This window comes from Pelophylax lessonae (genome assembly GCF_965119305.1).
Source record: "Pelophylax lessonae genome assembly, chromosome: 11".
NCBI lineage: Eukaryota > Metazoa > Chordata > Amphibia > Anura > Ranidae > Pelophylax > Pelophylax lessonae.
This window is the reverse complement of record NC_138778.1, coordinates 144,661,463-144,683,075: the sequence shown is the minus strand read 5'-3', so window position 1 is coordinate 144,683,075 and position 21,613 is coordinate 144,661,463. Positions and strand designations below refer to the sequence as shown.

At 43.6% G+C, this 21,613-nt stretch overlaps 1 protein-coding gene across 3 annotated transcripts in view; it reads left to right on the top strand.

The window, feature by feature from the left end:
• TBC1D16 (TBC1 domain family member 16) overlaps positions 1 to 21,613 on the top strand; it is a 267,299-nt gene that overhangs the window by 60,205 nt on the left and 185,481 nt on the right. For 2 of the 3 annotated variants that reach the window (XM_082271734.1, XM_082271733.1), the window contains exon 3: positions 4,591 to 5,068. In XM_082271734.1, coding sequence (XP_082127860.1) covers positions 4,591 to 5,068 — 478 coding nt within the window. Of the gene's footprint in view, positions 1 to 4,590; positions 5,069 to 21,613 lie in introns of those variants that run through there. The other variant, XM_082271735.1, reaches the window with a different exon arrangement.

The window sequence follows — 21,613 nt, the reverse complement described above, 5'->3', positions numbered from 1 at the left end:
CGGAGGACATCTGGTCTGCTGGACCCATTGATTGATATCCCTGCTAGCCAATCACGACGCAATGGTGCCATCTAGTGGCTATTGCACAAAATGACATACAAGTACATGATTTTACACAATAGAGCTGACCTGTCGCTGTAAATGTACGTTAGGCGGTCGGCAAATGGTTAATGCAAATCCCAGCCAGGAGTATCCAGTCATTTTAATTTTTTCTTTCCATCTGTTTTAGTTTTTACATTAAACCTAGTAGTAAATCATTGTGCTTGCACTAAACAAGAATGTTGCATGTACAAAATACTTCCAGTGACAGGAAAACAATACAAACATGCACGTGCTATCTATCCTTTCCTAGCAAATGAACATTGGCAATAATATGTATGGGATACACTAAAAGTCACTAAGTTCTGTTTTAACTGATCCACAATTTCCTTGGGGGACAGGACTCCGACCTTAGTTGTCTCATGGTAAAGTCCCCTTTTTAGCTTTGGTGTAGGTCCTTTTATCTTGTAGTACAGCAATGTCTATGAGCAATGCATTTCTGCCTGCAAACTCTAGGTGACAGCAGAGCACAAAAAATTCCATGGTTGTTTCCAAATTGATTCTTATTGACACAACTTCTATAAAGCTTGGGTCCCATGTTTGACCAGTTCTCCGGTAAACAATGGGAGCAGCTGACAATAATGTGTACTTACTTAGCAAATGGTTTGCTGTAGGTACACATACAGAATAAGAAAAAGATCCAGGTCGGTGTAGTATTTGTTCGCGTAGGTACACATACACTTAATGCTATCTTATTTTTCTATTGTGTTTAAAGGACAACAAAGAGGTGCTCCCATAACAGCAGTGTGATATATATATATATATATATATATATATATATATATATATATATATATATATATATACAGTGGCTCACAAAAGTGAGTACACCCCTCACATTTTTGTAAATGTTTTATTCTATCTTTTCATGTGACAACACTGAAGAAATGACACTTTGCTACAATGTAAAGTAGTGAGTGTACAGCTTGTATAACAGTGTAAATTTACCGTCCCCTCAAAATAGCTCAACACACAGCTATTAATGTCTAAACCGCTGGCAACAAAATTGAGTACACCCCTAAGTGAAAATGTCCAAATTGGGCCCAAAATGTCAATATTTTGTATGACCAACATTATTTTTCAGCACTGCCTTAACCCTCTTGGGCATGGAGGTCACCAGAGCTTCACAGATTGCCACTGAAGTCCTCTTCCACTCCTCCATGACGACATCGTGTAGCTGGTGGATGTTGGAGACCTTGCGCTCCTCCACCTTCCGTTTGAGGATGCCCCACAGATGCTCAATAGGGTTTAGGTCTGGAGACATGCTTGGCCAGTCCATCACCTTTACCCTACGTTTCTTTAGCAAGGCAGTGGTCATTTTGGTGGTGTGTTTGGGGTCATTATCATGTTGGAATACTGCCCTGTGGCCCAGTCCCTGAAGGGAGGGGATCATGCTCTGCTCCAGTATGTCACAGTACATGTTGGCATTCATGGCTCCCTCAATGAACTGTAGCTCCCCAGTGCCAGCAGCACTCATGCAGCCCCAGACCATGACACTCCCACCACCATGCTTGAATGTGGCAAGACACACTTCTCTTTGTATTCCTCACCGGGTTGCCATCACATGCGCTTGACACCATCTGAACCAAATAAGTTTATCTTGGTCTCATCAGACCACAGGACATGGTTCCAGTAATCCATGTCCTTAGTCTGCTTGTCTTCAGCAAACTGTTTGCGGGCTTTCTTGTGCATCATCTTTAGAAGAGACTTACTGCTGGAATGACAGCTATGCATACCAATTAGATGCAGTGTGCGGCGTATGGTCTGAGCACTGACAGACTGATCCCCCACCCCTGCATCCTCTGCAGCAATGCTGGCAGCACTCATACATATATTTCCCAAAGACAACCTCTGGATATGACGCTGAGCACGTGCACTCAACTTCTTTGGTCGAACATGGTGAGGCCTGTTCTGAGTGGAACCTTTCCTAGTAAACCACTGTATGGTCTTGGCCACCATGTTCTAGCTCAGTTTCAGGATCTTGGCAATCTTCTTATAGCCTAGGCCATCTTTATGTAGGGCAACAATTCTTTTTTCAGATCCTCAGAGAGTTCTTTGACATGAGGTGCAATGTTGAACTTCCAGTGACCAGTATGAGAGAGTGAGAGCGATTACACCAAATTTAACGCACCTGAGACCTTGTAACACTAATGGGTCACATCACACCAGGGAGGGAAAATTGCTAATTTGTGCCCAATTTGGACATTTTCACTTAGTGGTGTACTTTCTTTTGTTGCCAGCAGTTTAGACATTAATGGCTGTGTTGAGTTATTTTGAGAGGACAGCAAATTTACACTTTTATACAAGCTGTACACTCACTACTTTACATTGTAGCAAAGTGTTATTTCTTCAGTGTTGTCACATAAAAAGGTATAATAAAATATTTACAAAAATGTGAGGTGTACTCACTTTTGTGAGATACTGTGTATGTGTGTGTGTGTGTGTATGTATGTATATATATATATATATATATATATATATATATATATATATATATACACAGTGGGTACGGAAAGTATTCAGACCCCCTTAAATTTTTCACTCTTTGTTATATTGCAGCCATTTGCTAAAATCATTTAGGTTCATTCTTCTTCCTCATGAATGTACACATAGCACCCCATACTGACAGAAAAACACAGAATTGTTGACATTGTTGCAGATTTATTAAAAAAGAAAAACTGAAATATCACATGGTCCTAAGTATTCAGACCCTTTGCTCAGTATTTAGTAGAAGCCCCCTTTTGATCTAATACAGCCAGGAGTCTTTTTGGGAAAGATGCAACAAGTCTTTCACACCTGGATTTGGGGATCCTCTGCCATTCCTCCTTGCAGATCCTCTCCAGTTCTGTCAGGTTGGATGGTAAACGTTGGTGGACAGCCATTTTTAGGTCTCTCCAGTGATGCTCAATTGGGTTTAAGTCAGGGCTCTGGCTGGGCCATTCAAGAACAGTCACGGAGTTGTTGTGAAGCCACTCCTTCGTTATTTTAGCTGTGTGCTTAGGGTCATTGTCTTGTTGGAAGGTAAACCTTCGGCCCAGTCTGAGGTCCAGAGCACTCTGGAGAAGGTTTTTGTCCAGGATATCCCTGTACTTGGCCGCATTCATCTTTCCCTCGATTGCAACCAGTCGTCCTGTCCCTGCAGCTGAAAAAACCCCCACAGCATGATGCTGCCACCACCATGCTTCACTGTTGGGACTGTATTGGACAGGTGATGAGCAGTACCTGGTTTTCTCCACACATACCGCTTAGAATTAAGGCCAAAAAGTTCTATTTTGGTCTCATCAGACCAGAGAATCTTATTTATCACCATCTTGGAGTCCTTCGGGTGTTTTTTTGCAAACCCCATGCGGGCTTTCGTGTGTCTTACACTGAGGAGAGGCTTCCGTCGGGCCACTCTGCCATAAAGCCCCGACTGGTGGAGGGCTGCAGTGATGGTTGACTTTCTACAACTTTCTCCCATCTCCTGACTGCATCTCTGGAGCTCAGCCACAGTGATCTTTGGGTTCTTCTTTACCTCTCTCACCAAGGCTCTTCTCCCCCGATAGCTCAGTTTGGCCGGACGGCCAGCTCTAGGAAGGGTTCTGGTCGTCCCAAACATCTTCCATTTGAGGATTATGGAGGCCACTGTGCTCTTAGGAACCTTAAGTGCAGCAGAAATCTTTTTGTAACCTTGGCCAGATCTGTGCCTTGCCACAATTCTTTCTCTGAGCTCTTCAGGCAGTTCCTTTGACCTCATGATTCTCATTTGCTCTGACATGCATTGTGATCTGGAAGGTCTTATATAGACAGGTTTGTGGCTTTCCTAATCAAGTCCAATCAGTATAATCAAACACAGCTGGACTCAAATGAAGGTGTAGAACCATCTCAAGGATGATCAGAAGAAATGGAAAGCACCTGAGTTAAATATATGAGTGTCACAGCAAAGGGTCTGAATACTTAGGACCATGTGATATTTCAGTTTTTCTTTTTTAATAAATCTGCAACAATGTCAACAATTCTGTGTTTTTCTGTCAGTATGGGGTGCTATGTGTACATTCATGAGGAAGAAGAATGAACTTAAATGATTTTAGCAAATGGCTGCAATATAACAAAGAGTGAAAAATTTAAGGGGGTCTGAATACTTTCCGTACCCACTGTATATATATATAATTTTTATTATTACCCTATCTTTTTTTTTCAAAAGAGGAGTTACCGTATAAGTAAACTTATTGCTTTGTTTTTGAATGGTAAGTGCCTTAAATGGGCAAAGTACAGATTAATTTTAAAACTGTGATGTATCATGGCTTCAGCAGTCTTTTAATAAAGGGAGGGGTAATCATATACCCCCCGTGTCCTCCCAGAACTGGTTATCCTCTTTAAGATGTACTTTTCTTTTAACAAACAGTACTAACTATTAATCTTGACATCCACACATTGCTGGAATGAGTATAATTGACAACCTCAAAAAACAATGAAATAACATTTATTTTCCATACAATGTACTTTTCTTAGGATATTTGTGTGTCTACATGGAGAAAGATGAGTCTCTGGGTGCCACCTTGATTTTGGCCTGGGTTCCTAACTCTCGCATTCAGCGTCAGGATGAAGAGGCCTTGCGTTACATTACTCCTGAGAGTTCCCCTGTCCGAAAAGTTCAACGAAAAAGAAATCGGCACCTTCCAAAAACTGCTCCTTCCTCATCTCAAAAACCGTCCACATTAACCAAAGAAAACCCAGGAGACAACCCAAGACAGAATGCTGCTGGTACTCCTGGAGAGCAGAATACCTCGGATGTCTCTGAAGAAGGAACAGGGGATGTTGTTGAACAAGGAGAAGATGAACGGTCTCTGGACATATCTTCTGATGAAGTCAGCAAAGATAGCCCTTTGGACTCCGATTCGGATGCATTTTCTTCCCCCTTTTGTCTGTCCCCAATAAGTGAAGCTCTAGGAGAAAGCTGTGGTTCAGTTTTTTTGGAGAATGACATGAGGTAAGTTATGAGCTGATCTTATTTAATGGATGAATAGGTATTTCATTAGAAGTGCTTAGGGGCACAGAAATATTGAATGCAAAGGAGTAGACTTCTATGAAAATATACAAATCAAAAGGACGCCTTGTTTTTTCTTCCCTTTCTGAATACAAATTGAAATATACAGTATATGGGAAATGTGCAGCCAGATTTGTGGTCCCTGCCAGATGGCGCAGCCAGCTCAGCTTTCCCTTCAGCCGCCAGACAGTTATGTCAAGTTTCTGTCAAGTCAGCAATTCTTACCGTGCTGACTTCCATTGCACCAAAGATGTCTAATGGGTGCTCATCTTACGGTGCAATCCCGATCTCGGTAAAGAGTCAATGACATGGCTCTTTACCCATGTGGTCGGCTGTGTCCAATCACAGCCGGTCACATGTAAATGGGGAAGTGCTGTTATTCGGCTCTCCTCGCCTCACGCTGTCAGTGTGTGAGGCAAGGAGAGCCGAACAGCGGCTCCTCCTCATAGGGGACACAAATACAAGTAATCAGGGCACTGATCATCAGTGCCCTGATTACACAAAATGTAAAAAAAGTGCCATTAATGCCTACCATCAGTGCCCACAGTGCCCGCCATCAGTGCCTACAATCAGTGGCCACAATCAGTGCCCATAGTACTGCCAGTCAGTGCCCATCAGTGCCTGCTCATCTAGGCACTGACTGGCAGCACTATGAGCACTGATTGTGGGCACTGATGGTGTTGCTCATCAGTGCCACCCGTCAGTGCCGCCTGTCAGTCCCCATCAGTGCCACCTATCAGTGCTCATCAGTGCCGCCTATCAGTTCTCAGCAGTGCCGTCTATCAGTGCAGCATATAAGTACCTCCTCATCAGTGCCACCTCATCAGTGCCCAATAAGTGCCACCTCATCAGTGCCCATCAGTGCACCCTATCAGTGCCCATCAGTGCCGCCTCATCAACATTTTCTGTCTTTGTTCTTTTTTTTTTTTTGTAAGAAATAAAAAACCCAGAGGTGATTAAATACCACCAAAGGAAAGCTCTATTTGTGTGAAATAAATGATAAAAATTTCATATGGGTGCAGTGTAGCATGACCACGCAATTGTCATTCAAAGTGTGAGAGCGCTGAAAGCTAAAAATTGGCCTGGGCAGGAAGGGGGTGAAAGTGCCTTGTAGGCAAGTGGTTAAAGTATAAAAGGTCTCTGAGACATTAAATGATTTTACCTCTTCTGCCTATATTAGAGGCAGGTGCTGATTTGGACTCTCTACAGATACCTTACAACATCATAAGCTGGCTGATTGACTGTTTCTCTGGAGGATTTCCTGCCTGGTTGGTTCTGTAAAGCCTAGTACACACTGCTAGTTTTTTTTTTTTTTTTTTGTTCAGCCCAAAAAAACTAACAGCTCAGGTTGGAGCTGTTGTACTAACAATCCGATGTTAGTACATCAATCTCCCCTGCTGTTCTATTGTGTTCTGACATGGGGACGCCCACCCTGGCAGAACACCTTGGGCACGAGTGGCTGAGAGAGCTGATTGGGAGCCTGTTGGCAGACCTTTTTGGTCATGCCTCTTCGATAGAAGCTGGCCGGCTTCTGTTGGATCTGCTGCAGTATGCACTGGCCGAATGTTGGCCGGTTTCTATTAAACTGGCTGATGCCGCCCAACATTCGGCCAGTGTATACAAGGCTTTAGGCTGATCTTCTGAGCGCAGGGCAGACATACTAGTCACTTACTAGAAAATCACTTTTCCCCAAGTTGGTGGAGGCAAAGAGGCCGCATGGAGATCAGATCTGATCAACTAGTTTTCCCTATGGGACTTCTGGCTTCTCTGATAAGGTAGTAAAAGTGGCCATGCAAAGGCAAATCCTCTATATTCAATACAACTAAATAATCAGGATATTCAATGATTTTTATCACCTAGTTTTTAAACATTTACATATTTCTGCATTTTTTGGTTAAAAATGTTTTACACCCTCATTATACACTGGGTGTAGATATTTACATTTTAAGGAATGCTGGGCAAGTGAGCAATGTATAATATCTGTGGATGCTAAGAGAGTTAGCACCAAGATAATGACCACTAGAGTTCAGGAGTAGTCACTAGTATGGAAATGGGTTTACAACAAAAATGTACCTTATTTAGCAATAGACTGACCATCTCAGCCAGAAAGTAACTACCATAATCTTCACCAGGGTCTGAGAGTGACTACTGTAATCTGTATCAGAATCCAAGAGTGACCAGCACCATGATCAACTTCAGAATACAGTCATTATTAGAGCCGGGGAGTAACTGTCTTCATTTTTACTAAGGCTCCGTTCACATGTCAGCGTATGATCGCGGGCAGAACCGCCGCGGTTCCGCCCACGATCCGGAGATTTATTGCAAATCGCGGGATGCCTAGCGTTGCCCGTTGATTTGCAATAGCCCCCCAAACGCCGAGCGATGTTGCCGCGATTTACGCCCGCCGAATCGCGGCAACATCGCGCAAACAAAATCGCGGGACGCAATACGCTCCAAAAAAGTACAAGAGCTTCTTTGGATCGTATTGCATCCCGCGATTTTGTTTGCGCGATGTTGCCGCGATTCGGCGGGCGTAAATCGCGGCAACATCGCTCGGCGTTTGGGGGGCTATTGCAAATCAATGGGCAACGCTAGGCGTCCCGCGATTTGCAATAAATCTCCGGATCGCGGGCGGAACTGCGGTGGTTCTGCCCGCGATCATACGCTGACATGTGAACGGAGCCTAAAGCCTAAGTGACTACAAAAAAAATGACTGCTGGAGCCAGGAAGTGATCACTTTCATAATCACTTCTAGAGCAAGGAGGTGATCAACAGGATTATCTCTACTAGAGCCAAGGAGAGACCAACAGCATATTTGTAAGGCTTACTGCTTAAAGTCCTGTTCTGCAAAAATTTAGGTTAGTATGCCTACCGGTATTTGGATGCCCCAATGACTTCAGGGGTATCTATGGTGAAATTTTAAAATCTTCTATTAATTTGTACATTGCTTTTCAATTACTCGTAGCCTACTCCTACTACCCTAACATTATCTTGAGGTTTGTACATTTACTTTGTGAAGATCCCCACACATTTAGAGTCGGTTCACACTATGGCAACACGACTTCGGGGGCGGCTAGTGAAGTCGCTGTGCACCGCGACTTCGGCGCGACTTTCACGGACTTCACATAATGGAATTGAGTCGCTCCTATTAGAACGGTTCCTGTAGCACAGAATGGAGCACGACTTGTCAGGCGACCAAGTCGCGGTAATGTGAACCGGCAGTTACTTTCCTGAATTCTGGGACACATATTCACTATGTCCTGTGAGTCGGCACTGCTGTGTCACACATTTCACAGAGCCTGAATTCTGATCTACTGTCATTCTGAGAGGAAGAGTTTCAGGGTGCAAAGTGAGTACATGAATCACTGGGGTATGCACAAACATACAAACGTTTTTCCAACACACTTACCAGCTAGCCTGCTAAAAAAAAAAAAAAGAAAGAAAAATGGCTGCAAATATACAAGGAAGCCATACTGCCCCCACATGCCCCTCTGTAAAGTGTGGCCATAACTCTTATATTTGAAAGTCTCCATATTGGAGCATATATAGCAATGGATAAAATAGGAGCAGGCAGGGGCGTAACTACAGGGGTTGCAGGGATTGCAATCGCTACCGGGCCCCATGCTCCAGGGGGCCCGGTAGCAAACCATTGGGTGAACTTCTAGGATCTCAAAGGTCACACTTGCGACCGGGCCCTGGCATTTCACCACTGTGGGGAGGCCCCAAGATTGCAGGAAGGGGGCCCACTGCAGAACTTGTGAAAGGATCCTGATGCGGGACCATAATAAAAGGCCATGCAATGAGATTAAAGAGCCCCAGGATTAGTGGGAAGAGCCCCGGGCTTGAAGGGAAGGGCCCCAAACCAGGGGTCTGGGGGGCCCTTCATGGTTTCTTGCATCGGGGCCCTGAAGGTTCTAGTTACGCCTCTGGGAGCAGGCATGCCTGAAGGGAGCCTCTTTCTCCCTAAAGGTGCAGGGACTCATTAGAAGCCAATCAAAACAAAATGGCAGCTCAAGGCGTTCAGTGTGTCCCCATGCCAATTCCAGTGAGCAAGCTATACAAAAAAATGGTAACCAGCCCAGTTTATAACAAGCTCTTGAAGTAAGGTGCATATGGTAGGGACAAAAACAAGAGAGCAATACTATTAAAACATTTATTGAAGAATAAAACCGGAACATACATCATACTCACAAAAAAATGTAATAAAAAGTGCATGTCAAAATACTGCATAGACAGGTAGCCTCCAGGACGTGGACTAATCCAATGCTGCAGGAAGACCAGATGGCATCTGTAATGGCTGGGCTGACACGTTTCCAGGGCGAACCCTCTTCCTCAGAGCCAAAGAGGCAAATGACCCACTAGACATATATACCTGCAAACCAGACTGCCTTCATTAGTCGGTCCCATCTCTTTTCACATCATTGGTGGTGTGCATTATTCAAGGGTCCAATTGAAGTGCAAAGATCACCATTTACAAACGAACCTACTCTGCAATGTGTTTGTATAATGATTCAAAGTGCAATATAACATATTAATTAGCAAAATACATATAATTGCTCTCATTAGGGCAGTGGGTTCCAGTCAATGTACCCATCATTACCTACTTGGACGATCTCTGCATTCCCTGTACAATGTGATACTGCCTAGGGGCAGAGATGTATAGTAACGAAGTAGAACTACTTAAGTACTGTACTTAAGTACCGAAATGCGGTATCTGTACTTTCCTAGAGTAGAATTTTTTTCTCCTACTTCTACTTTTACTTCACTACATTTTTTCGATGATTTCGATACTTCTACTCAAGTATTTTTTTTTTGTGCTGCATAGTTACTCGTTACTTTTAAAAAAATTACCACTGCCAGAACAGTAGATGGCAGGTTGCATAAAGCTCAAAAAAATGTGTATAATGTCATTTGTAAATCAGCGCATAGGAAAATAAAGGCTGTGTATAATAAAAGCCGCTATACCAAATCTTTCCAATAAAAAGAAAATATGAAACAAACAAATAAATGGTGCTACAGCGCTTAAAGTGCATCAAGAAACTACTAACAAACACAGGTTAATCATTTGAATAAATCATTTGAAATAATAAAAACAATATGATGTTCATACTTTTGACTTCTTTCTTTAATAACTACATAACACAGTACTTGTACTTCTACTTTCAGTACTTGAGTAGAAATTTTTTTTCAAAACTACTGGTACTTTTTACTTTTAGTACTTAAGTAGCAAATTTTTTGAAAAAACTACTTGCAATACTTAAGTAAAAAAAATGTTGAATACTTTAGTACTTCTACTTAAGTAACTTTTTCTGCGAGCACTTCCACTTCTACTCAAGTAATTTTTTGATCGAGCACTTGTACTTTTACTCAAGTAGAAATTTCGAGTACTTTATACAAGTCTGCCTAGGGGCATGGAGGGGGTTCACTCCAGCTGCCATTAGTCGTCAGTAGGTTTTTAGATAGCGAGTGATTGTGGAGCCTCCTCTGTCGTTATTGCATGACGCCTCTACCGGAGTTGGAACGCACGCTGTACTCGTAACCCGAAAGTGCCGGCAAGTATGCGTTCCACTGGCCTACACTGTCACTTCCGGCGTTACATCTGGCCCTATCTAGAGGTCCACCTGTGATGGATAATGTGAGCAGGGGACGGCAGGGGCGGGTCCATTGTTACTAAACCCTTGCCTCACCCATTGGTTAAAGAAAACCTACAATTATTAGGGCTAATTACAGCAGCGATGTAGAATAGGCCTAATGCATTAATAACATACCACGGGTCATATACATTCTTGACATTTCTTAAAGCCGTACTCTTTCTCTACTAGTGATGGGAATATAGTAAGCCGCTTCCTAAATAGTAATAAAAATATTGATGAAAAAACATACTATATCTGTATATATAAAAATTGATAAAACCTATTTACCAAAATTTAAAAGAGAAAAAGGCCCAAAGTGACGTTTCAATACTGACAGTCATAGACTGTGAACCAATGTCCACTTAACCCCCGGAGTACTACTAAAAGATGCTTTAAAAGTAGACACTCGTCAGACACATAAATAGGGACCGGGCTGCCTGCTAGACAAGGTCGAAACAAGGTCAAGTTAATAAAGGTACAAAGGTTAAGAACGAAAAAAAATGTAAATTAATAATAAAAAAAAAAAAAAACACAAGATAACAAAAAATAATAACTGGACAACTGTCCCTCTGGGAAATGACGGGGTTCTTATCTCTGGAGCAACTATTAGTAAATATAGTGGGGCTACAGGACTAGACTAAACTGGGTCTATAAGGTAAGGTAAAATCCGGGAAATGGAAAGGACCTATAGAGGTCACAACTACTGAATACATCCAACTGGCGGGTCAAATGGTCCACTCATCCCAGTCTAGACCAAAGGTCTACACAGATAGTAGTATTTGGAGAGCAAAAAATTAGAGTCACATTGCAGAGAGAAGCTCCATGTCTTCGTTTAACCCCTTAGGTGTCAGGGAACCTAAGGTGAAGATCCAGAATGCCTCTCTAGTACAAAGCTTCTGGTGTCTTTGACCGTTCTCCAAATCGTTCCCAATAGCTTCAATGCCGAAGACCTTTAGGCCCTCTGTGCTACTGTTATGTACATCTGCAAAGTCCTGAGGGACGGAATAGTTCTCTTTCATGGTTATTATACTTCTCTTGTATTTGCCTATTCTCATCCTTAGTGGACGTAATTTACAGCCCACATATAGGAGCCCACATGGGCACAGTAGACTGTAAATTATGTAAGAGGTGCCGCAGTTAATTAACTGCTGAGTTGTATGTACTTTACCATTTATTGCAGTTACCTCTTTTTTTGCAATGACACGTGACTGCACAGCTGCCACAATTGCTGACTCCACATCTATGGCTACCCTTTTGGTCGAAGATGGTAGTCCAAGGGCTGCTTAGTGTGCTCTTACTGACTTTTTTGATCCTACTAGGCGCTACCATACTCCTCAGATCATTTGGTTTCCTAAAGATCAAGTGAGAGGGCAAATCCCTTTTCAAAAAGGGATCTTGTCTTAGTATTTTCTAATTCTTCATCAGAATCTTTTTGGATCAGGGGAGCTTTATTAAATCTCATACAGAATCTTATTTGCATTTTTTCGCTATCGACCTGGGTGCATTTGCTTGATGTTTTAGGGACATTTTCCCCATATGAGGACCAATATTTGTAATATGCTTGCTCTAAGTGGCTTTCTTCGTATCCTTTCTCTCTCAATTTGTTTTTTAGGATCACACTCTGTTCCTCATAGTCCTCTCTGCAGGTACATGTGTGCCTTAGTTTATAAAGTTGGCCAAAGGGAACATTTTTGATCCATCTGTGATGGTGATAGTTACGGGCATGGAGGTATGAGTTACCCGCGCTGGGTTTAAAATGGGTCCTAGAAAAATATGACCCTTTTCTTTTTTCCCCACAGTTCTAAGAAAACCAGACACATGTCATCAATTACGTGAGTGAACGGGATTCTGTAGGGATTCATAAAGCAACGGGTCAAGAACTCTTTTATTTGAGAGTCTCCATATTGGAGTATACATAACAATGAATAAATTAGGGGCAGGCATGCCTGAAGGGAGCCTCTTCCTCCCTCTTTAAAGGTGCAGGAACACATTCAAAGCCCAGTAAGACCAAAATGGCAGCTTAAGGCGTTCATTGTGTCCCCATGCCAAATCCAGACCCGATGTCCGCTGGGCACTCGCGATCGTCCGTTAGAGCGGGAGAAAGGCAGGCGGCTAATGTAAACACAGCCACCTGTCATTCTTCTCTGTGTGAGAATAGTGATCATACGGTTCTACTATGTAGGACCGTTGATCACTGTTCTTACACCTCAAGCCACAGCCAATCACAGTTAGAAACACGCCCCTAGGGACACACTTAACCCCTCCCTCTCAAAAAAGTTAACCCCTTCACTGCCAGTGTAATTTTACAGTAACAGTGCATATGTATAGCACTGATTACTGCAGTAATGTCACTGGTAACCCCAAAAGTGTCAAAAATGTCAGTCAAGGGTCCGATCTGTCCGCCGCAATGTCGCAGTCCCACAAAAAAAATCGCAGATCGCCGCCATTACGCGTTAAAAAAAAAATCAAAAACCACAGAAATCTTTCCCTTAGTAAACGCAATAACTTTTGCGCAAACCAATCAAAATACGCTTTTTGCGATTTTTTTTTTTTTTTACCAAACATAGGTAGCAGAAAACAAATTGGCCTAAAATGTTAAAAAATTTTGATTTTTACATTTTTTTTGGGGAATTTCATATAAAAAAATGTGAAAAATATTGTTATTTTTGCAAAATTGACGCTATTTTTTTGTTTGTAGCGGATGATCAAAAAATCGCACAGGTGATCAAAAAAAGGACGTCAAATTCGTTTAGGTACAGCGTTGCACGACCGCGCAATTGTCCGTTAAAGTCACGCAGTGCCGAATCGCAAAATAGGCCCTGGTCAGGAAGGGGGTAAAATCTTCCAGGGCTTAAGTGGTTAATAACAAAAATACTTGCTTCTTCTGTGCAGTTGGAATCCTCCTCTTTTCGGGTCCCTTATTCCTGCTCCTGGCCCCTCCCTCCTATCAAGTGCCCCCACAGCAAGCAGCTTGCCATGGCAGCACCCGAGCCGAGCTGCAGCTCCATGTATCCATTCAGACACGGGCTGTCGTCCAGCCCCGCCCCCTCTCTCTCTCTTGATTGGCTCACTGGCTTTGATTGACAGCCGTGGGATCCAGTAGTGTCGTGGCTGTATTTTAGCCAGTCAGGAGGGAGAGATTCTGGACGGCCACAGGGACTCGTTGAGATCGCTGGACAGAGAGGGGGCTCAGGAAAGTATTAGGGGGCTGGGGGAGCTGCTACACTTAGAAGGCTTTTTATCTTAATGCATAGAATGCATTAGGATAAAAAAACTTCCTGACATTACAACTCACCTTTGGTAACATGTTCCCACTTCCTGCAGCCGCTCTACGCTGCTCTATCTCTCCCCTTGACCAGGGCCATCTTTAATATTGATTTTACCCTGGGCAAATATTTTCTTGAGCCCTCCCGAATCCACTTATCAATTATTTGCAGGCAATGCGGGCTCAAGGGGCAACTGTTTTGGGCCCCACAACAATGACCGGGCCCAGGGCAGCTGCCCCTTTTGCCCTGTGTTAAAGACAGCCCTGCCTGTGACAGCAGTATGGGGAGAAGTTTCCTGTACAAGCTGTACAAACTTTTTAAAAACAGCGTGGCCGTGCGGGGCCCCACCCACACGGCCGCATCATTAATTCACAGAGTTCTGTGAATGAATACAGTACAAGTCCCGACATCCTTTGCAGCTGTCGGCTTGTAGGTCTCAATGAACTACCAGGGTGCTGTGGAGCACTGTGGTAGTTCATTGAGTCTTCCTGTCAGTTTATTTTTTAAGTGAGCATATCCTTTAAAGTGGTTGTAAACCCTTACATATACCCAGTAAAGTGACTGGCCTCAGGTGATACACAGAGATGAAACAAATCCTACTACATAAGTTGTACCTGTTTATCTGCAGTCTTCTCTACACCTGTTCAAAGTCAGGAATTTAAAAGCTTGTCCGAGCTTGCAGAAAGAAAGGTGGCGAAGAGGTGAAGTCACACTCTGCAAAGCTCAGTAAGAAGAATTCTGAGAGCTGATTGAAGGGAAACACACCCCCTTCACACAGCACACAGGAGCAGAGCTGAGGCTGTCAATCACAGGCTGTGTGCTGGAGCTCCCTCCCTTGTTACCTTTTTCTCTTGGAGTCAGGAAAACTTCCCAGAAGTAATTCATGCTGATAGCACAGGAACAAAGCAGCAGACCAAGGTGACACTTAGTGCTCCTAATTGAGAAAGGTACATACTATAGAGGGATATGCTTTGTTCATGTTTCACGTCTGAGGTTTATAACCTCTTTAATTGAAGAAGCTGATTGGCAACCATGCACAGCTGCACCAGATTTTGCACTATGAAGTTTTAGTAAGTCAACATCCCGTGTGTCCTTGAAAGGTGGCTAGAGGTGAAGCACGCCACAGCAGTCTAGCCATTAAAGAGAACCGACCAGAGGCAATTGCGGATCATCATTTCCCTCAGAAAGAGAGTGATCCATTGATTGCTTATGCACAGATTCATCTTGGGTAGCCAGCTGTTTCAGTTTTGCTGTATGCTTGCCTCAGTCATATGCTAGACGTTACACAGTACAGCAGCGTGGTCATGCTGCAGCTCCATACAACCTCAGTCAACAAAACTTAAAATGTATTTCCAGCTTTTTTTATTTATTTTTTTTATTTTAGTTTTGGATAGATTGGGGAAAGATTAGAACCCATTACAGGACGTGTGGAAATGTCTCCCATCAGAAACTCTGACAGAAAAAAAAATATTTCTTTTTAGTAATTTAGGGGAAGGTTAGAACACCTACCAGGTTTTTATTTATGACTAATTTCATTTAAATTGGGGGGGATTGTGGTACTGGGTACCTGGACGCTTTTCTTCTGCGAGCAGTGTCTTCGACTGCTCTAAAGGACAGCCTAGAAACGGACTCTACAGGAGTTTTCAGACGGAAATTAAACTACCAGAAATCTGCTCTGGTTCCATCCACCAACTTGGACTATCTGGGCCTGACTCTGGACTCTGCTTCAGCCAGGGTGTTTCTTCCAGGGAAAAAAAACTCAAAAGTTGCAGGATGCGATTTGGCTCCTGTTGTCCAGCAGTCAGTCATCTTTCAGGACTTGCATGCGGGTGCTGTGCCTGATGGTGGCTACCTTCGAAGCGGTTCCCTTTGCACAGTTCTACTCGAGACCTCTGCAAAGAGAGATTCTTGCCAAGTGAGATAAGAATCCACAGTCTCTAGACAACCCGATCCTGTTGAGCTGGGATATGAGAGGGTCCCTGATATGGTGGCGCTTCGAAAGGGCAAATCCTTCCTTCCCTTGTACTGGACGGCTGTCTCCAAGGTTGCCAGCCTGTCCAGATGGGGAGGTGTTTTGGGCACGGATGTGCTCAAGGGGTCTGGACTCTGTAGGAGTCAAGACTTCCGATCAATATACTGGAACTTAGGGGGATAAGATTTGTCTGGCTCATTGGACAAATCGCCTTTAGGGGTGTCCTATAGAGATTCCATGGGACAATGCCACGGCCATGGTGTATGTCAATCACCAAGGGGGCACAAGAAGTGTCCTAGTGGCTCGGGAGGTAGCCAGCATTCTAAGGTTCAGCTGTGTCTCGGGTGGGGAACTCATCTCAACTGGAAGGTACATAGAATTAAGGCAAGGTCTCGGGATCCTCTGGCGGACGCCACAGACGCACTGGTGGCTCCTTGGGGCCAGTATCATCTGATATACTTAAAACTTCTGCCTAGTCTTCTGTGAAGGATTAAGGCAGAAGGGATCTGGTCATCCTAGTGGCTCCAGACCAGCCTCGCCGGTCTTGGTACGCCGATCTGGTACTGCCGGTCGCTGATGGCCCTTGGAGACTTCCTCTCTGAGAAGATCTATTGGACCAAGGGACAATCTTCCATCTTGCTTTACAGTTGCTGGCTTTAACGGCTTGGCTGTTGAAAGCCAGGTGCTGTAGGATAGGGGTTTTTCTGATTCAGTGATTCCCACACTGTTAAAGGATAGAAAATCTAACTCTAGGAAGATTTACCATCGTGCCTGGAAGACGTATATTGCATGCTATGAGTCTCTTTGGGGTCATGCCCATTCCCTTTTGGTAGCTCGGATTTTGGCATTCCTCCGAGGTGTTGAGCAGCACCTGGCCCTGGGTACCATCAAGGGCCAGGTTTTCAGCCTTGGCGGTCTACTTTTACCTTCCTTTGGCTACACATTCTTTGGTTCACAACTTTATTCAATGGGTTGCCACCTGGCTCCCCCAGTTAAGTCTCAGTTGCCTCCGTGGGATCTCAATTTGGTGCTGTTGATTCTCCAGTAACCGCCTTTCAAAAATATTTGCGAGCTTCCTCTGCATACATCCATGTCCCAGAAGGTAGCCTTCTTGGTGGCTATTACTTCTGCACACAGGGTATCAGAGCTGGCAGCGTTGCCTTGTCGTTCACCTTACCTGGTGGCTCACAGAGATGAAGTGGTGCTTCACCTTGGTCCGTCTTTCCTTCCTAAGGTTGTTTCTGGTTTCCATCTGAATGAAGAGATTGTGTTGCCTTCCCTGTGTCCTAAGCCTAAACAACCTAGGGGGATTGCCTTGCACTCTCTGGATGTGGGTTGGGCGCTCAGGATGTACCTTACGGCAACCGAGTCGTTTAAGAAATCAGCCTTACTGTTTGTCCTTATGGATGGACCTCGCATGGGGTTGGTTGCGTCTGCCGCGACCATTTCCAGATGGACAAGACAGACGGTGGTGCAGACCTAATCCATCTAGGGTCAGGTTCCTCTGTTCTCTGTTAAGGCGCCTTCTACGCGGGCGCTTAGTGCCTCTTGGGCTTTCTGCCATCAGGCATCAGTAATACAGGTTTGCAGGGCAGCCACCTGGTTGTCTGTGCACACTTTTACGAAATTTGTGGATGTGTTGGCATCTGCGGATGCTGCTTTTGGCCGCAAGGTTTTGCAGGCCGCTGTTTGAGAGGACCTGGCCATCTTTTAGGGTGTATTGTTTTCAGGTGAGCTTCAGCTGTTCTGGTTAAGCTCCATGTTCCTGGTTGGCTAGGTTTAGCCTTTTGGGAATTTTTTTCTGCTGTGTTTTTTCCCACCCCTCATGTTTAACACTGCTTTGGGACGTCCCAATGGTTGAGAAGTTTCTGGAGCTGTGTCCGTCAATAAACGAAAGAGAAAATGGGATTTTTGTCTTACCGTAAAATCCTTATCGCTGATGTTCATTGACGGACACAGCACCCCCCTCTATTGAATTGGGTTATTTTTCTTCTGACACTGCTTGCAACAAAACTGAATGCCTATAGCAGAGTGTGGGAGTATATCCCCTGGGACTGCCCCATAGGCGTGGTAAAGCTTTTTCCTGCCTAGTGTCCTACTCCTGTAGGGGGCAGCATAACCCAAAGGTTAAGAAGATTCCGGAGCTGTGTCCATCAATGAACATCAGAGAAAAGGATTTTACGGTAAGACAAAAATCCAACTTTTTTATTTTATTTATTTTCAGAAAAAAAAGTAAAGTTCTTAGTTTTAGTCTACATTAAACCAGTGGTTCATCCTGGATCTGTATATTGTATGTTAGCATCATCAGAGTTTACCATAGATTGAGGGTTTCCACCTGCATATTTGTATAGTTGCCACCAGAGGGTGCTATGTTCATGACTAATTTATTATGGTGTACACTCTGGTAAATAGTACAAGTCTAGGAAAATATACCAACTGGCAGAATAGTTTATAATAAGGTGCTTTCAGGGTTTGGTGCAATTATGGCTTTAGACAAGGGACTGTAATCATGCAAGGCTTAAATAGAATTAAAAGCCTTGCACTTTCTTTGAATTATGATAAAAAAAAAACAGGATTTAATTAAATATGATTAAAATTTAGGAAAGATATATTTTATACCTAAATCGGATTATAATTAAAAGAAAAAAAGGCAGGGCCGAGCACTGCCGGTGATGTCAGTCGGGGAGGAGAGAGAGCCGAGGAGTCACGTGAGTGCCGGGAGACGCTCTGATATAAGGTTTAATCGGCATCTTTTTTATACAACACAGGCACAGGGACACATAGCATTTATAAAACAGAGGGGATGACCTGCTTATGGTATAGATATGAGAGCAGCAGGAGGGGAGGATCGTGAAGTGGACAGAGCTGACAGGCAGGGAGGGAGGGGGAGAGGAAGGGGGAGAGCAGAGAGGAGGAGAGCTGCGGCTGATGGAGGAACGTAAACTGACCATGGTGTCAGGGCTTAGTAGCCCTGATAAACCGTGGTCAGTTTACAGGGGGGAGGGTATAGCCAGGTTGGATCAGCCTGGTATTTTAGGTGATAGAAGGGGCCAAATTACACAGCACAAGCACTGTGCTGTATAAGATGCTTTAAGGGAACAGGATACATTTTTTTAGGGTAACAAACACTTTAATCCCACTGTTTCTGAACCATGAGCATAGGTTGAGGTCTTCCTTTAATAAAACACAAAAGTTTTTCAGTTTTCCCAGCACACTTACCAGCAAGCCTCCAAAGAATAAAAAGTAGTGAGCCTGTTTCTTCTTAAAGGTTCAGGGACACAACGGGAGCCAACCAAAGCAAATGGAAGTTGAAGACATCCAGTGTGTCGTCCATGCCGATTACAGCAAACTAAACATACAGTGCATCCGGAAAGTATTCACAGGGATTCTTTTTTTAACACTTTGTTACACCCTTATTCCAAAATAGATTAAATGCATTATTTTCCTCAAACTTCTACAAAAATACTCCATAATGACAATGTGAAAGAAGTTTTTCTATCTTTGCAAATGTATTAAAAATAAAAAAAACGTAAAACTCCCATGTACATAAGTATTCACAGCCATTGCTCAATACTTTGTTGAAGCACCTTTGGCACCAATTACAGCCTCAAGTATTTTTGAGTATGATGCTACAAGCCTGGCACACCTATTTTTGGGAAGTTTCTCCCATTCTTCTTTTCAGGAACTCTCAAGCTCCATTAGGTTGGATGGGGAGCGTCAGTGCACAGCCATTTTCAAATCTCTCCAGAGATGTTCAATCGGGTTAAATTCTTGACTCTGGCCAGCCCACTTAAGGATATTCACAGAGTATCCACTCCTTTGTTATCTTGGCTGTGTGCTTAGGGTTTTTGTCCTGTTGGAAGATGAACCTTCTTCCCAGTCTCAGGTCCAGAGCACTCTGGAGCATGTTTTCATTAGGATGTCTCTGTACATTGCTGCATTCATCTTTCTCCCCAGTTCCTGGCACTGAAAAACATCCCCACATGCTGCCACCACCATGCTTCACTGTAGGAATAGTATTGGCCAGGTGATGAGCGGTGCCTGGTTTCCTCCAGATATTACGCTTGCCATTCAGGCCAAAGAGTTCAATCTTTATTTCATCAGACCAGAGAATTTTTCTCCTATGGTCTGAGAGTCCTTCAGGTGTGTTTTGGCAAACTCCAGGTGGGCTGTCATGTGCGTTTTACTGAGGAGTGGCTTCCGTCTGGCCACTCTACCATACAGGCCTGATTGGTGGAGTGCTGCAGAGATGGTTGTTCTTCTGGAAGGTTCTCCTCTCTCCACAGAGAAACACTGGAGTTCTGTCAGAGTGACCATTGGGTTCTTGGTCACCTCCCTGACTAAGGCCCTTCTCGCCCGATCGCTCAGTTTGACCAGGCGGCCCACTCTAGGAAGAGTCCTGGTGGTTCCAAACTTCTTCCATTTACAAATGATGGAGGCCACTGTACTCATTGGGACCTTCAATGCTGTAGAAATTTTTCTATACCCTTCCCCAGATCTGTGCCTCGATACAATCCGGTCTCGGAGGTCTACAGACAATTCCTTGGATTTCATGGCTTGGTTTGTGCTCTGACATGCACTGTTAACTGTGGTACCTTGTATAGACGAGTGGGTCTTTCCAAATCATGTCCAATCAACTGAATTTACCACAGGTTCACTCTAGTCAAGTTGTAGAACCCTCTTAAGGCCCCTTTCACACATGCTGTCCGTTTGCCCATTTTTAATCCACCCGTTGACGGATGAAAAACGGACATCAATGAATCTCTATGTAAAAACGGATGACAACAGATGATCATCCGTTAACATCCGTTTTCATTTGCTTCCGTCAATGTCCGTTTTTTTTTTTGAACGGATGAATGCCCTATTTTTTATCCGTCATAAAAACGGATCGGACGAAAAACAGATGACAACGGATGAAAAACAGATGACAACGGATGAAAAACAGATGACAACGGATGAAAAACAGATGACAACGGATGAAAAATGGATGACAACGGATGAAAAATGGATGACAACGGATGAAAAACGGATGACAACGGATGAAAAACGGATGACAGCGGATGAAATATGGATGAAAAACGGATGACAACGGATGAAAAACGGATGACAACGGATGAAAAATGGATGACAACGGATGAAAAATGGATGAAAAACGGATGACAACGGATGAAAAATGGATGACAACGGATGAAAAATGGATGACAACGGATGAAAAATGGATGAAAAACGGATGACAACGGATGAAAAACGGATGAAAAACGGATGACAATGGATGAAAAACGGATGACAATGGATGAAAAACGGATGAAAAACGGATGACAACGGATGAAAAATGGATGACAACGGATGAAATATGGATGAAAAACGGATGACAACGGATGAAAAACGGATGAAAAACGGATGACAATGGATGAAAAACGGATGACAATGGATGAAAAACGGATGAAAAACGGATGACAACGGATGAAAAATGGATGACAACGGATGAAATATGGATGAAAAACGGATGACAACGGATGAAAAACGGATGACAACGGATGAAAAACGGATGACAACGGATGAAAAATGGATGAAAAACGGATGACAACGGATGAAAAACGGATGACAACGGATGAAA